At 44.0% G+C, this 17,333-nt stretch overlaps 2 protein-coding genes across 2 annotated transcripts; both read right to left on the bottom strand.

The window, feature by feature from the left end:
- Nucleotides 1-1,241: 1,241 nt before the first annotated feature.
- Nucleotides 1,242-7,428, bottom strand: LOC306714492 (carboxypeptidase Z-like). Its single transcript, XM_079184536.1, has 11 exons — nucleotides 7,304-7,428; nucleotides 6,788-6,817; nucleotides 5,899-6,273; nucleotides 4,422-4,649; nucleotides 4,080-4,312; nucleotides 3,392-3,553; nucleotides 3,073-3,231; nucleotides 2,768-2,903; nucleotides 2,425-2,564; nucleotides 2,126-2,225; nucleotides 1,242-1,845 (listed from the first exon to the last, which is right to left on the bottom strand). The coding sequence occupies exons 1-11, from the start codon at nucleotides 7,374-7,376 to the stop codon at nucleotides 1,487-1,489; spliced, it is 1,995 nt and encodes a 664-aa protein (XP_079040662.1). The 5' UTR covers nucleotides 7,377-7,428; the 3' UTR covers nucleotides 1,242-1,486.
- A 4,194-nt stretch (nucleotides 7,429-11,622) lies between these two features.
- gpr78b (G protein-coupled receptor 78b) lies at nucleotides 11,623-13,884 on the bottom strand (the record flags this gene model as incomplete). Its single annotated transcript, XM_079184710.1, has 3 exons — nucleotides 11,623-11,860; nucleotides 12,990-13,103; nucleotides 13,214-13,884. The coding sequence occupies 3 exons, from the start codon at nucleotides 13,882-13,884 to the stop codon at nucleotides 11,623-11,625; spliced, it is 1,023 nt and encodes a 340-aa protein (XP_079040836.1).
- Between the last annotated feature and the right edge of the window lie 3,449 nt (nucleotides 13,885-17,333).

Here is a 17,333-nt window from a genome sequence, read left to right as displayed (position 1 = left end):
TTTGTACAAGGTTCAGAAAAAAGAACCTTGAATGTCAACGTGCTTGAAATCAATGCAGCTTATTTTATTAAGTTCTGGGTCGCTTTTTTTCTCACCTAACATAATGAGCGACCTCATTTGACGGTCTGACTTTCATCCAGGGGTGAAGAAGTACTCAAGTAACACCTAAACTTACTCCATTACAAGTAAAAGTCCTGCATATAACACATTGTTGATGCCATCTGACAAGTATCTCCACAGGTCATGTGTTAGTGCGCCTATCTAGAGTATTTCCTGGCTCTACTGTAGATGGAGGTCTCTCCTCGGCCGTGTGGCTGAGCGGGTTTGATGCCAAATCATGTGTTTGTGTTTTGTAAATCCCCCCCGAGAAGCCTGGTGTTTTTTTTTTCACTGACTCGTCGTCGGGTCAACTAGTTCACGGAGCGGACTGATCTCTGTGATTGTGTAATGGTATTCCTCGACCTTTATGCGGGGGGTAATTTGCTTTTCATGACCTTACAGAAAGAGCTGTTTTGTTTATAGGATTTGGGACTTCACCGGACCCTGAGGGTGGCAACGCTCGAGCACGCTTTACTCCAATTTGTACTACTTTTCATTGAGGCGATCTTGTGTCCACTTGGCTTTGTTGAGGTGAACTTGTGTTGTTGTAGGGTTGTTGTTTTTTGGCTGCATGAGTTTTACATTTACAAAACATCTTTCCTGCTCAGGTGTGTGTGTGGGGGGGAGGATACGGAAACACAGTTTTGACAGAAGTTTCGGTCATTGTCTGGGATTAATCAGGTCACGGAGGAACAAACGTTACTTGCAGGTTGCATCTAGTTTAAGGAGGGTTTTAAAAGTCTGTAGTTAGATCAGTAGGGAGTCACAAGAGAAAGCTGAGAGGTCTGTTACAAAACGTTTTTCTTTCCTTGCTTTTTGTGGAACACTTTGACGGGAACACCATTTATTGACATATGTCTAATGTCATAATGACCCCAAGTATATAATGCTTCATTTTGAGCTCATTATGTTGTATTGTACACTGTGTGGAAGAAAAACCAGACCTTGTGATTTGCAATAACTTGCGCCAGAAGTTGATTGAGCCTGCCCCCTAGTGGCCACCTGGTTTCATTACCTACTACAACTGATTTCATGTTTTTGTTTGAAAGTAGCTGAACAAATAAACTTGCCTTCCCAAGATGTCAAAGAAAAGAGTGCGTAAGTGCAGCTGTAAGGACTCACATTGTGATTAAATACAATAATTGATACAAAAGTTATTTATTTCTACTGTAAAATTGTTATAAAAGTTCTTTACATTCTGGTGTTAACTGAAGTAATGTTGGGACCAAATAGAGCACTTGTAGGTAAAAGGCTCAAAGCTAACATGAAGGCCAGCCAGCTAGCTTTTAAACATGTCTGCAGTGTAACATCAATAAAAAGCAGCACATTCATTACACGATAGCTTGTTTTGTGTGTTTACGTTAGAAATAGATACTACTCTTCTTCTCTAATAGCGTTTGAGCAGCCAGGTCGGTGCAGGGCCTCCCGGCAGGTCAAAGTAGTTCCACCACCAGGGCTTCTCTGCCCTCTCCTGGCGGTTTTGACTCAAATCCGCCACCAGGGTGTAGCGCTCGTACTGATTATACGGGTCAAAGCGGTCGTAGGTGCCCATCGACAGGATGGCGTCGTCCTCCTCTTGCGTGTCGAGCTCGAGCGCAGCTTTCTGCAGCACAAAGTCCACCCGGCCCGCCGTGTGCATGTGACGAGGCAGGTGGACCTTCTTCATGCTTCTGGAGTAGCCAGGAGCCGAGGCGGTCACGACGTGGATGCCAGGGGCGAGGAGGCGCCAGTAGTCTCCGTTTTCAGCTGGGCGGGGAGAAGGAGGCTGAGTGTTTGGACTTACATATTTGAGTGGGACATAATTTGAAGGGGACTCTATAGTCATCACAGGGAAAGCCAGGGCTATAAACTGGGTCTGGTGCAGCATTCATGTCAAATAGGATGGATGGTAGAGATGTGTACGACTTGCAAGTGCCCCAATACTGACCACTCTTTTATCTGTCAAAGTCCCATAACTTTATGGAAACGTGATACTAAATGGCTGGAGGGCCCCTTAATAGAACAAATTGCAGCTGATATTAATTACCTGTGGTGATGTCGTGCCGTATTCCTCTGACTGATATTCGTGCACCTGTGACGGCGTTTCCCTCCTCATCTTTAACGATTCCTTTGATGCCTCCATGGGCCTGAGGGACAACACAAGACAGACATGATTGTCTGGCTGATACAGTACATTCTGCTGTTTTCCCAACCCACTAATATTCCCTAACCTGTGACTGCTCCAACACTTTTTGGTACTGGATCAGAGCACGTCGAAGCCAAACATCACGATATCAACAAAAAAAACAAGAAGGCTGAAAAACTGAACCATAATCATGGTCTTACCGCTTCCATAAATGTGATTAAAGCCTCGTGGTTTTCTTCCCAGCCGACAATCAAGTCCTCTTCAGCGGGGAATTTATCACAACCCAGCTCCACGGTCACCTCAAAACAGTTGCTGTGAAGATAGTTGAAGTCTTGCATGCCTGATAGAGACAAAAACAGACCCGCTGATCTTTCACCCTCCACCTCTCAGGGGTTCCTCCTCACTGCTGCCCTGATTTTTCTATCATGACTGGTCTTACAGCGACCTCTAGTGGCTTCATCTGACATCGCGTTTACATTTCAGAGTCAGAAGTCAACACTGAGACACGGTTACTGAGGGATAGTGTTCAATTATTCAACTCACCACCTGCAATGCTGGACCACTGTGCTCCATTAACAGTTCCTTTGTGACTGTGTGAACGAGACGATCCACACCGGGCATGTTCATTGGACATGGTCTCATGGGCATTTGCGTATGTTCTTGCAAGAAGCTTTAATACCTGAGGAATTAGAAACCTGAAGGGTTATTTCTCTCCTTGAAGTTCATAACAGACGCTAAACATGTGAGTTTTGAAATACGCCCAAGATTGAGGACGCAGGGACAATAAATATGTTGCATTTGGATGTGTATACGTCAAAGAGCCATGATCACTTTCACAGCCCGCTCACCTTGTCGTCCGGTGTTGGGGAGAACATGTTGCGCTCCAGCGGGTGTTTGGACAGATCGTAGGGGTAGGACACCACCAGGTCCCCACCATGGAAGTTAGCGGAGAGCACGAACGGGATGGAGCGGATCCATTTCATGACAGCGTAAGTCTCTGGTGCAACCTGGATTGCAGCATTAAGACTTATTTGGACCAAGAAATGAAATAAATCAGGTTTATTGGATTTAAAGTGGTGGAGCGGCTCCTCAGTATTGTCACCCATTAGACAGTAAAACGTCATGCACTGACTTCGTGACCTTTATGGATAAGGATTCATACTGTACCTTACCAAACCAGTAATAGTCTGGGATTGGGACGTGGTCGGTGCGGTAGCGCTTCTGTCTGCGTCGGCTGTAAACGATGGATGTCAAATCGGGGAAGTTTCTGTTCAGGTCGAGGTTCTGAGCATTGGTCCGGCCGACATTCCAAGAATCATATCTGGGACCCTGAGGAAGTCACACATTGGTGTTTCAGAAAATTAGCCAATGAGGAATATTATTCATTTAAGTATTTATGATTGAAGAGACTATCCGGATTTCTAATTCCAACAGTATGATGCATAAAGTAATTGGAGAAAAGTTCTATTTGCAACTGGCTTACTGCTGGTATATTTATTTACAACACTTCAGTCTACGTGACATTCATCAGATATCTCGACAAGAACTGCAACAGTTCCATAAACATGTGCATTAACGCTGGGTAAATTATCCAATCATGAAAGAAAAATATATGCATCCACACAACTAACCTCTTGTTTTTGGTATTTTATTGTTTGACTTCTTGATAGTTTAGGATCTGAGAAAATACTGACTATTGTAAATGCATGCTTCCAGTTTTGAAAATGCTCTGCACTCATGCTGCATTGTATCTAACTCTCTTATCAGCTCAGGTATATTCCGCATGCTGTTTAACCGTCACATTTAAGGAAACAAACTGCACAGCGATAAATACATGTGACGGTGGAGAACCAACCTCCTCCTCATCATCACTGTGGTCATTGTCCTGGAGTCCAGAAACAGCCAACTCGTATCCGTCGGGGTTCATGGAGGGCAGAATATGGATGCGGGAGGTGTTGATGAGGGTTTGGATGCGCTCGTTCCCCATCTGATACTCTGAGCACATGTACTGAGCCAAGAAGATCAGCAGCTGGCGGCCCAGGACTTCATTTCCGTGCATGTTGCCGATGTACTTTATCTCTGGCTCGACTACAGAGGGTCACATTTACAGCAACTGGTGTAACTTCCTCGATGATGATGATGATGATGATGAGAGAGAATGTCGTTTATCTACACACACTACACAAGCTGTACTTACGCAGTTCATGTTGGCCGGGGTTGTTTGAGAACTCTATCACGAGCAGCTCCCTGCCCTCCATGCTACGGCCGATGCTGTAGGTTCTCGCTATGTCGGAGCACTGTTCCTCGGTTTTCTTCAAGACGCCGATCATCTGAGCGTTGGTGTGATAGATGAACTGCATCGTGGTGGCGGGCTCCTCCGGGGGAAGCATTTCCATGCTGTCAACGGCCTCTCGGTCCCGCTCCGCTGTAAAGACAACACATCCATGGGCTTTTAGATCTAACTGTGACTGGCCACATTTTAGATCCATCAAACACAAAAATGCTGTGTACATTCTTGCAAGGTCGCCAGGCTATAAATAGATTTTGTTTGAAGAGTCTGGTATGTACTGCAGAAACCAAAAAGAGTGCGGAAGGTCGATATACAGTACAGCTGACACATGCAAATGGTAAACCGGCAGATGTCGGCCCGTATTTTTGTATTCACACTGAGCAAAAACCAACGATAGCTCCAATACCACATGGAACACATTAAACCTTCGTGCTGCCAGATTTAAATGAGAAGACTACTCCTGCTTTAAGTGCAACGTAAAACTGTTATTGTAGGCTCAATCATCTTCCTCTTAAACAACAGCCTGCACGTTTAACAGACCCTCTGCCATTTAATATGAGTTCAGTTGTTTATGGAGACAGCAGCCATATCCCTCTTCTTCTCTTTTTTGACTTGATTTGCCACACGTGTCTGTGTCGTGTAGCACGCTACGAACACATTGAGCGATCACTGTGGGAAGAGGTCACATGATATCAAAACAGAAACAAGGACATCGGTTTGAAACGAATGTGAATATGGGAATAATTATCAAGTCCAACCTGCTGCCAGACATCTGAACTAAATTCAACATGAATGGAAAAGTTGTGCAGTACAATACAAAGGGCAGACACTTGCATTCAGTAGTACAGGTTAAGAGAATTCATTGTATTGGTTCATTTCAAGACTCTTACAGCTGTGAACAAATATGACTGTACACAAATACCACAATATTTGATTAAACGCTCAAATAAGTTCCTTCTGTCCTGCGTACGTCCCTGCTGTCCATGCTCTCACATGGCTCACACAGGATTTCTGCTTTCAGTGGCAGCAGAGTACCGTTTTTTTATGCTTAGATCATTTGCTTCTCTGTGGTGATGTAAGGCGTCGTTCGCACGGCTCGGCTGCTAATAAAAACAGATGACAATAGCCACAGGACCCAGTGTAAGTGAAGGTTTATGTGGGGAAATAAGGCGTTCAAGTTGGATTGTATTTTGAGGGGAGCCACATGAGCACGTGTGCGAACCAGATGCCTGCTCTGTTGAACCTCAAAGGACTACAGCTTCTCGTTGTTTCTCTTGCCGATGAAGGCGAAGGGTAAAAAGTGAAGTATATATATTTAGTCATACCCAAAACAAAGGTGAGGTCACCAAGGTTACAATACCAATGTGCTGTAATTAGTTCTCACCTCTGAGGCCCTCCAGCGGGTCATAACATCCCTCTTGCTCACTGACGAAGAAGCGATCGCAGTCCAGGAAGTAGGGCCAAGCCATCTCTATCCCCTCGAAAGCGTGGCTGCATCTCGTGCGCACCGTCTCACAGGTGGTGCGACAGGGCTTCAGTATCTTCGCCTTCTCGCAGCGCGGGGCCAACACGGAGCAGCCCAGCATGCGGATCTCCGGGTTGCACTCTCCCCCCAGCAGGGATTCGACAACGCTCATGAGGAGGTACTCGGCGCCGGCCTCGGCGTCTTCGCGGCTCTTGTGGCCGAGGATGTTCGGGAACATGGTCTGAGTGTAGGCCATGTCGTCGCAGTAGGACAGTAACACATCTGTGCATTTGGCTGAGAGGGTGTGAGATACGTTAGGAACAATTTTAAAGTAAAAGATGAGCAATCTCACTTTATCACTCTTTCTGCAGGGATCCATCCGTCACACACTTAATGATGAGCCTCACTGTGCTGTCTTCAATCATCTAGCTCCAAATGTTTCTATTATCTCTGGAAATTAGAATATGAATATTTCAGACCGTCATTGATCATCTAAAAATACACACGATGGTCTTATGGCTTTCGGACCAGATTCCATTAAGACTACGCCCCGAGTGAGACTTATGATCTCGTTATTTTTGTTGTTAAAAACATTGACTCACAGGGACGCAACCGTACACACACTTGACCTATCAGGGAGATGTAGAGCCTGATCATTCACCGGTGTGAACAAAAAATATGTGGTATTAGGCTCAAACATCAAAGAAAGCTCCCATTTATGAAGACAAACATTCCAGAGAGATGAAAGCTGGATAACAACAAGCTAATGCGAGACATCACTCTTCATTCAAGCCCCAGGGGTACTTACGTTTTTCCACCACTGTTGGCTTGCACAGTCCTGCAAAGACACATCAGCATGTCATAATGAGCTTGACACCGTGGCAGACACTAGGTGGCAGAGTGGTCTCTTTAGAAAGGCTTTAGATGTGGCCTACAAAGTACTCTGCTTGATCTGTCTCTGGTTATGCCTCAGCTGCTTTCTTAAATGCCTGTCCGCCTACAAACGTGTAATTAAGTCACGAAAGTTCAACATATTTGACGATATTGTAAATCTTAATCCTTAACGTTGAAAAGCATGCTTTCATCTGGAATATTAGTACCACGTCAAGCAGTAGGCCAACATCTAATCAGATCGTTTTGTCCCTTTAAAAGTTACTTTTAAAGCTTTTTTTTTTACAAGTTTTACTGCAGAAAGTCAGCTTCTGACTCGATAACACTACTATCTGCACACGGAAATGTGTATAATTCCCGCAGCAGGTTGCGGATGCACGTAGAATGATAAATAATAAAAGTATCTCATCGCTTTCAAACTGAAGAACTTTACCTCGAAATCCCGGATCACACCGTGGAGGAGCACACGACACAAGGACCAACAACTGCAGAAGGATTAGCAGCATGACGCTCGTTTTTCCGTAGTTTATTCTATTCCGTCTCGATGTGGCACCTCGCACACGCAGCCAGAGGGTGTGTGCGTCAATTTCCCAAAGTCTGCAGACATTCCCCCTGAACTTCCCTCACTTCATTACACGTATTGCGGTCAACTATCAAGTTACAGAGGAGGTGGCTCTGAGGTGAAATAAGGACATTTGCGTGGAAATGAGAACGTAACGTTAGATTTTGAAAATGTGCGCGCACAGACGGGGGGGATTTTGTGAAATTAAAAAGGCAGCATGCAGGCAGAGTTTTAGTTCCAGGGGGACTTTTTGACTCTGTAATAAAATAAACGAAAGAGTAAATCCCCCCCTTCGATAAACTATATTCATTTAATATTCTCACTTGGTTTATTTGGATTTATATCCTTCCCATAATACTCAGTCGCCTCAGTCACATGACACCAGGTCCTTAATTGATTGTCATTTAAGATGCCTGAGGGCCACATACATACAATTAATATTAGCACTTTAGTTGTGCCCATTGTCTTAATTTTGAAAATGATATACATGTTTATTAGTGTTAAATAAGAAAATAACAACTCTGTTCTGACTTTAAGAAATAATAATGCTAATGCTAGCAGCTAGTTATCAACTGTCTTTTGACAATTAGCTGTCTTGTGTAAATGATAAACAACATACCTTTTCTCTGTTTGTGTTTATTATATAACATCTATATGTTGGCGGTTCCATACAAAATAGGCTCAGCTTCATCTGCCCTAATTGTGACCTGTGATTGATTGTTTCTGTTGGATATTGCAATCAATGCACAAACTGGGCCACACTTACTATAATGTTGAAATGACTTGTTGTTCTGTGCTCAAAGATACATCCCAGTGCTGAGTTTTAGGCTAACACCAAGGACCATAGTTGTGACACCACCTACTGGTTTCTGAAAGGACATGTTTGATGATTAAGTCTGAATTCTTTTTGGGTCAAACTTTACCCTCAAACTCCATCTTGGAGCCAGAAAATCCACATTAAAGCAAACGGGAGGAAGCTCTGTTGCAGCTGAGATGGTGGAAGCTGCAGCCATCCCCACTAGCTGCGCAAGACTATGAAGCTAACAAGCTTTAAGCCTTAAAATTCTCCTTAATGGAACAATGATTCTTAAAATGTCATCCAATATAGTCATTTGACGGAACACAGTCTTTGATTGTCAAGAGAATTCATTAATCTTTTTTCAAGACTCAGCCGAAGTGATTGCCACCTGACCTGATTTCTATCAACGTAACCTCATCATCAACTGTACGGCTCTTCCTGCTAAATTGATGTGCCAGGAGCACAGCGAACATGTTGTCATGCTACCCTACATTGAGCTTCATTACTTAGAGCTTGTTTTACTCACTCAACTAATTATAGGCTCTTCTCTCCTTCAAGATGAGCTGATCTGAATTAGCACAATGGGAAGCATGATTATTCATCCTGCGGGCAGGCGGGCGCAGGACAAAAGGCAGGACCCCTGGGTTCAGTATCTCGATAGCAAGCTCGGCCCTCTGGCTGTAAAGAGCGGAGTGAGTTGAGGGTGGTAGAAAAACCACTGTATGCTAAATCAGGAATAGGAATCAGGAATTATAACCCCGGTAATGTATTGTGCAGATTGTCGCAGTTTCAAGTGGGTTTGAAACTCTTTAAACTCACTCAGTTGACTCAGTTGTTGTCCTTTAAAACTTGAGCGGCTGTGACATATTTTTCCATGCATACATTTTCCATTCGAGCGGTTTTAATCACCACTTTCTCATTTAGCAGTTTCCGATGATTGGGGTTAATCAGATGATGTGTTAATATTGCCAAACCCTGGCTTCTGTACCACCTTGAGCTGCGTTTAGCGTTGAAGTCAGAGGTGCTGGTATTTTTGGTGATTCCTTCACTTCATGCTGTAAATAATTACTGTTGGCCTGTTTCCATGCAGGCAATTAAGTCTGAGGCAGAATAAATCAGAATCACAAATTGGCAAAAAGGATCTTTGACCCGTCTCTTTAATTACAAAAATGCTACTGCAACAGAGACATTTACACCATTTATATCATCTTTGATATAATTAGGGCCACAAAGCAGATGCAAACAAAACAATGTGATGCAGAAACAGATGACGGTCAACAAGCTATGTTTCCTTTCAAGTATACCTGTATCCATCAATTTCAAATATTAAATAGATGATTTTTCCATAATCCTGATCTCGATTTGAAAAAAAATACCTACTATTTGTCATTTAGTGTCCAAGACTTTTAACTGTTTGAATTTAATTTACAAACTTACAAATTAAATCAAAGGTCGTTATCTAGATTCAATGACATTACTGTGAAAACATTAATATTTATAGCTTTTATAATTGACAGCTTTTATTGCACATATTCCACTTACAGCTAATATCACTGGCAAAAAAGAGCAAGAGGCTTACAGGGGGGAAAAAACGTGTATAAAGAACATCCAAAAGAAACAGGTTTTTAATAATAAAGCAGCTATTCTGGTTAAAGTATAGAACCTCTGAAAAAGTCACATATTCAAATCTGGCACGTACACAAAACGGTGTGTTTAAAGCACTTTGAAAGCATTCCTATGCTACACCACATTGCTTCCCTTTTATCTAGACAAAAAAGTTGTTCCTTTACAATGCAAAATATATCATAATATATTGTAAATATCCATAGAAACATCTTCTCCAGTCAACTGGCAAAACTAAGCACAGTCGTACAAATACTTTTCAGTCAAACGTGGGCTATCTCTACTACATTCAGTTTCAAACTCACACTTAAAAAGGAGAAGTCGGGTGATTTTCTATGTTTTTGTTACTGTCAAGAAATCCCACGAAGGGACCAAAACCAATGATGTATTGATGCTACAAACAAGTGTGTAGCCAAAGATCTCAATCTTCAAATAAACTCTCAAATCACATCATCCCTGGACGTGTGAGAGCGCTGGTTTAAATCATGAGGGAGGTAGATTTAATGAAATAAAACATGTGTCCAAGCATGCTTTGCAGACTAAGTGGCTTAGGAACTTGGTGTTTGGTAAAACGGACACTATTTAGTATATACACCCCTACTGCTTCCATGAATGCGTGTATTAATCCATGCCTGAATAAAGTCCTCTCCTGTTTGAGTTATGTTGGCTAAAACCTACAGTGGAAGTATGAAACCTGTTTTAAAAATGAAAAGTAAATGTCCATGACCCGTTTTATAAGATCACCATACACCTTTGGGCGGCGTCTGGTGGCTTAATTTAGATGCAAAGGGTAAAAGGGCAATTTTTGATTGACCTGCGTTGCATGCCATAAACAAAGACAAAAGAAAAGGGTCCGCAAATATCGATGGATGGAGAAACACGTTGTCGGTTTTGGTCTTCTCGTTGACAATAACAAAGACATGGAATATCACCAGCCTCACCGTTTAACATCATGGTGTACATGTTATTTGCCTTTGGCTCCTGTAACTATAGTAGCTCTGAGAGAATTAGACAAAGTGCATCAATATTCAGTGACTGACACGACACTGCAAAGTAGTCTAACATGGTCGACACAGAGCATGGCAATAATGTGCAGCGGTCGAGTCTCCATACAGTAAGAGTACACGCTGTCCAGAAGCAGGAGCAACACAGTCTCTCCTTCTCGTCACATCTTCGCTCCGGCACCTGCCGACCATCAGCTTCTACCTCCGTCCCTGCGCTTTTTTGTAGCGGAGGAAAGGTCACTCCATGTGGATTTGCAGAAAATCATTACAAAGTGGTCGGTAGAGTACAAAAGGCCACTTTATACATGTGGCTCGAAGAGAAGGAGGAGCCGGTGTCCAGCTGTGTGTTCCTTCACCTGAATCTGACCCCGTGACTTATTCGATGAAATTGATTTGTCTGATTTGTGTGCGCTTTGTGTGTTTCGCCGATGAATCACAGATCACTTGTTTGCCCATACCGTCTGAGGCCAACGTCTCCACATCGTCCCCATCGCTCCATATCTGTGCTTTCCTTCACCGCTTCATCCTCCCCCTCATTACTGTCTTCTCATTCTTCCCCGCCCACTATCTTCCTTTCTTATGCTGCCTCTTCACCCCCCCCCCACCCACAACCTGTCCCCTATTTCTGCTCTCTTCTCCCTGTCTAACAATATCCTGTCCTCTCTGTCTCTCTCCTCGTCCTCTTCCTCCGCCCACCTTCTTCCAAGAGGCAACCTTTTATTTTTGGCCTGTAGTGTGTCTCTGCCGTGTCCGCGCGTTTGCCATTAGCTGATCCTCTGGAGGCAGTAGTCGTTCTCCGTGTCTAAAGAGCTGTTGTGGCCAGACGAGGGGTACAGGTCACGGCGGAGCAGCCTGTTGACGACGGTAACCAGGACCTTCTTGTACTGCTGACGTAGGAGGGAGTAGGCAAAGGGGTCGGACGCAGCCTTGCTGTATGTCAGGCACTTACTGATGATTCCCCAGTGGCGGTTGATGTCCACGAAGGGTATGAGCTCGGCCAACCTGAATGGGCGGCAGCAGAAACATAACTAGATAAAGAAGTCAGAGCTCTTTTTTTCCTCCGTTTTATAAATGTTAAAAGTGAATCAGGTAAGACTGAGCCTATGGGGCTTTTAACACATAAGGGACTTTAGGAGGGGGGGTCGGGGGGTTATGTGTTTTTTTCAGCCTGACATTTTTTAAGAGCAGGAGATGGTTTTAAAAAGCATCTTGAAATTCATTTTAGCCTTCTTTTGAGTTTTTACAAATTGTATGGAAGTTTCAAAAGGCTATAGTTAAAAACAAAGAAATAAAGCGAAATATAAGTGTGTAGGCGTCAGAGAAAAGCTTAAACCTGCCAATATTAAATGCAAAGCACCATTATTTGCACGAGGGGGTACAGGCAAACCTTTTCTTTTTTTTCAGAGCATAATTGTAAATGAATACGTATGATAATATGTATGTTTTTTTATTTATTTCATTGTTTGATTTGTTTTTTTTTGCATTTCAAATCAAACATAATTGTGTAATACCACTGGGGACGGCTTTGGCTTTTTAAAAATGTAACCATAAGCGTCAGCCCCCTTCACACTCCAATAATATCTGTACAGTATGATCTGCAAATTAACGCGATGGAACAAAAATGTAATAAAAGGTTACCACAGAGAGCGAAGAATATTACACGTTTACCATTAACTGATGTTCATAAATGCTACTTTAAAAGCAGAACAGAGGCATGACTATGAATTATCATAATTATGGCTCAGGGTACTTCCAGTAGGGTCAGGGGTTGCTCAGACGCTTTTTCCTTGTTAGTGTGTCCTTCCTCTTCCCATCCAAATGTCAAACTGATGGATCATCAGCACCACATCTGACTGACGACCCCCGAATCATTTCCTTATTTCTCTGAGATGTATGAACTGTATGTATTGTGCTACATTGTATTGTGTGTTTTTCAGTTGAAGTCACCTGTTTCCGGAGAGACTCTAATGTGACTTTGCGCTTCATCTGATCTAATGCAGTGTCAGATCTCTATCTTCTTGGGGACAATAAGATGACGTTTATATATTGCATGTATTGTTACCGGGTCATTTATCTTTTAAGTTGTTCTACGGGAGTTTTGCAGTGAATTAGATGTATCAATTCGACTTACCTTGTGATTACATAAGGAGCAAAGCAGATGATGAACGAGCCGATGAAGATGCTGATCTTCTTTGTGGCTCTCTGCTTTCTCCTCTTTTGCTCCGCTAAACATCTTTGTTTGACGCTGAAAACAGCAGAATACTTTTAGACTGTGAATTATACATTTAGGCCTGTTGGGGTGGGAAAGAACGCATGCGTATAAATAATTGAGCGAAAGCATTTGGTGAACTATACCTCGGGTGAATGTCGACCAGCAGGAAAAGAGTCTGCATGGTGATAATGTCAATCCTCTTGCAGTGGAACCTGGCGACTTTCAGCACCTTCAAGTAGGTGAAACACAAAATAAGCAGCGACAGGATGAAACTGGTGGCGTGGAAAACGACGGTGAAGATCGCGAACTTAATCCGGTCGCCGCCTTCCTCGCGCGGCTGCAAGGTGCAGGACGCGTACGCGTGGTTGTAGTTGACCCAGGAGAAGAGCAGCGCCGTCAGGGAGAAGGTGAAGGAGTGCAGCCAGGAGTAGCACACCATGATCAGCGCGTCCTTGTAGCGCATCTTAGCGGAGTAACTGAGCGGGAACACCACCGCTATCCACCGGTCTATGCTGAGAGCCGCCATGCTCAGCATGGTGTTCGCGGTCAGGAAGGTCTCCAGGAAGCTCACCGTGTGGCAAACGCAGTCCCCGAACGGCTGCTGGTCCCTGATAATCCCCACCAGGGTGGCCGGCATGTTCAGAACCGTGATGAGGATGTTGCAGAAGGACAGGTTCATGGTGAAGACGCCGGGCACCTGTCGGCGTATCTCGGCGCTGTGGACGAAACATAGCAGCACCAACAAGTTTGACGACAGCGAGACGAGCGCGACCGCGACGATGAACAAAGCGAAAAGGGTTTCGGCAAAGTCCATGTCTCACTCCGGAAAGTCCGCTCTCGGGTTACCTGCGCCTGTTGTTGGTAGCACGCACTTCAGATCGACCATTGTCACCCGTCGCTCGTCTCTCCAGCGGCGCCCTTATTTTCCAATTAAACTCGCGTGCGTCCCCTCCAACTTCCACGAGCGCTGTCCAGCGTGCTGAACCGAGCAGCCGCCACCATCTCTCTCCCCGAACGCGGTGATTATTGCCCATTAACGTCCGACAGGTGCAGGTGTAGAGCGCGGCAGAGTGATGCGGGGCGTGGGGGCGGCCCACTCATCAGACAGCTCTAGTAGGGGACTGAAGAGGACCAGCATGCCTACTGAAATGACTGATGGGTTTTACTCATCACGTGCGTGGAGAGCCGGCGATCACACCCAGAGACTTGGGAACAACTTGTCCTCGTCACAAAACACCCAAACTCACACAGTCTTTCCTACATATTGGAGAACTTCTGTGTTCAGTTGTTTGATTTTCTTTGCGCAAATAAAAAAAATCAATCATCCCGCATAAGTTATTCACATGCGAGTTGAGTCGTCCGCAATGATCGCGGCTCCCTCAAAATCAATGTGGATCTAGAAGCAAAAGGCGCGCTGAAATCCAGCTCCGGGATAATTGGAGACGCATATGCCGTGAGCAACCGAATGGCACCAGGTGCACACGCGCGCCGGAGAGGCACGGGAGCAAATAGATTTTTTATTTTTTTAAATTCATTATTAATAGCCCCGTGGCTGTATATTCACTGTGGACGATCAAAAATGGTGTCCGTCATGCAGAAATAGACAAGAGAATAGAATGAAAGTTCGATTTTTTTTCTTATCTTTGATGATGTTGTAGTTACTGAAATGTAGTTGACATAACAGACAGCAGAAATATAGTAGGCCTACTGATGAGGAAACCTAGATGTCTTATTTTACTGGGAAGGACACTAAACAGTGCCACTGCCGACCAAAACCCCCTTAATCAAGCAGCTCATCAATCAATAACACAAAATAAATTACATCTCAACACCCGATTTCTGAAAACGTGTTTGTTTTTCATATGGTGCTCATGGGAAAATGTGAGTCTTTCACATCCACTGTTCCATCTTCTGAAGCGATATGTCGAGCAGACAGTTGAACCAGTGATTTAGTGTCAAATCCTGTGGAGATATCGAACAATGGACATTTATGTCATTTCTTGGCATCAGACACACTAATAATTTGTTCAGATGAGTAGGACATAAGTTTCCAAAAGCCACTTTTATTCTTGATTGATCAGACATTCTTATTTACGTCAATCCTTTCATTTGTTTTCTATGAACCAATTGAGGTGTTCGCCACTGTTCCCCAGAGTCAGCACCTTCTGTTTCTTTTGTTTTTATAAATCAGCAGAAAACCGTACAAAAATGGCTCCACTGTAAACCACCAATGTTCGTGTCAGTTCAACACTGAGCATTAAAATCCAAATTGGATCAACATGCATCAGCAGCCGGTTACAGAAGTGCACTTCAGAAATGTTGGTGCTCGTCACTGAGTCATGCCCGATTGTGGAGAAGCCTGTGTAGACAGTGACTCACTGGGGTCGGACGCAGCCTGCAGGGGTTTTGCATAACTTTTTCTCGTTTTCATTCCCTTCATACGCCCACTTGTTGTGAGGCCTATGGACTTGTTTTATTTATGTAAGAGTGATACAGTATCAGAGAGTTTACTTTACTCAGGGCCTGCCTGCTCGTGAGTATTTAAGTGATTAGGTGAGTCAGAATTAAATGCAGTTTAGGGAAACCCTGAGGCGTACATGTGAAGCGACTTCCTTTTAAAAGCGTCACAACCACCGATGAGAGTCTGTCTCCCAAACGGTGAAGCTACCAATGGTACGCATTTCCCAGTGAGTGTGTGTTTTGGAGTCAGAAAGACAGAGAGACAAGCGCAGCAGTGGGGGGATGTCAGTTCCCTACAAACAAGTGATCAAATGCCTGGGAGAAAGCTACAGCTGGGCTCCCAGGGGGAAAGTGCAAAGCTATTTATAGGCCTGATTGGGTGTCACCTCCAATATAACTCTCAGCGCCGGTGTATTACCTAACCGAGGTATCAGAGCGAAGCACTGAACGCAGCCTCGGAAGCGCAAATGAGATTGCTTTTAGAGGATGCTTTTATGTGTGTTGAGTAATCAGCCGCTGCAGTTTTAGGTTTCCTCTAAAAGGCCTCGAGGACCTGTTGCGAATCCAACAAAGGATTTCAAACACCAAACACAACTGTGGCTCGCAGAGTCACACCGACTCAAACTCCAGGTTTTTGTCTCCACACCCAACAATAAACTAAATCTAGTTTGTATGGTAACAAAAAAAGGGGAAGGACGCTGATCTCCAGCTCTGAGTTTGGGCAAAAAATACACCAAATCGCAACCGATTATGAGTCAGAAAAAGTAAGGAAGTAGATCCTTTAGAGAGAAGAAGAGCTGGACATGCGCAGTAAAGATGCAATTAGGAATAAAATACCCTATATATGACCATAACATGCCCCACAGCTCCTGCTGAGTCTTTGTGTGTGTGTGTGTGTGTGTCATTACGGCACAATGTGGTCCTGGAGACACTGCTACTGTCAAACTACCACAGAGTGGTTTTGAGCACTTTGCCAGGTGTTTATAATGTTGTCCGTCTGTGGACAGATTTTGGGAACACGTTAGCTTCACAACCGTTCAAGATGCAATCACGGTGTTTACAGTTGTGTAGTGGAGATCAAAACGAAGGCCGAGTTCCAAGATGGGGTGAGGTCCGAGCTGGGGCGCTGGAAGTAGGGGGGGGGGGGTCTGTCATTTTGACTTATCTGTTAAATGTTTAGTCAGAGAATAGTGAAAGCCAAAAGTCATTACATTTGCTGGAACCAGCAAATGTTGCGCATTTGAGCTTGATACTAACTTAGCTGACAAAGCTTTAATACACATAACTGACGGCAGCTCTCAGCCTAAGAGTCAAAGTGTTCGTTCCACTCGTCAATAGTGCTTCAATGGTAAGTAAGCCAGGTTAACAGTCTACAGCCATGCTCGGTGTTCTGTAAGGATGCACTTGGGCACAGTGGAAACTGTGAGCTAAATGCTAACATCAGAATGCTAACATGCTCACAATGACGTGCTAAAGCTTCGCAAGTATAACGTTGACAGAGTTCAGTGGGGTCCCATCCCCTGGCTGGGAACCAGGTCTTATAGTCCGACAACAAACCAAAGAAAAGAGACCAACATTCTCCGGCTCCAGCTTCTCAGATGTGAGGATTTGTTGCTTTTCTCTGCCTTGTATCATACAAACAAAATGAGTTGGGTTTTAGACTGTTGGTTGGCCAGATTGAGCAATTTAAAGATGTCTTGTTGTAGGCCTACTCGTTGAAGTTGTGAGGGACATTTTTTGCAGACTGAACAAGTTACGGATTAATAGTGAAAATCGTTGGTTGTTGAGAAGAGTACAGTGCAC

Source organism: Pholis gunnellus (genome assembly GCF_910591455.1).
Source record: "Pholis gunnellus genome assembly, chromosome: 23".
Lineage (NCBI taxonomy): Eukaryota > Metazoa > Chordata > Actinopteri > Perciformes > Pholidae > Pholis > Pholis gunnellus.
This window is presented reverse-complemented; position numbering and strand designations above follow the sequence as displayed.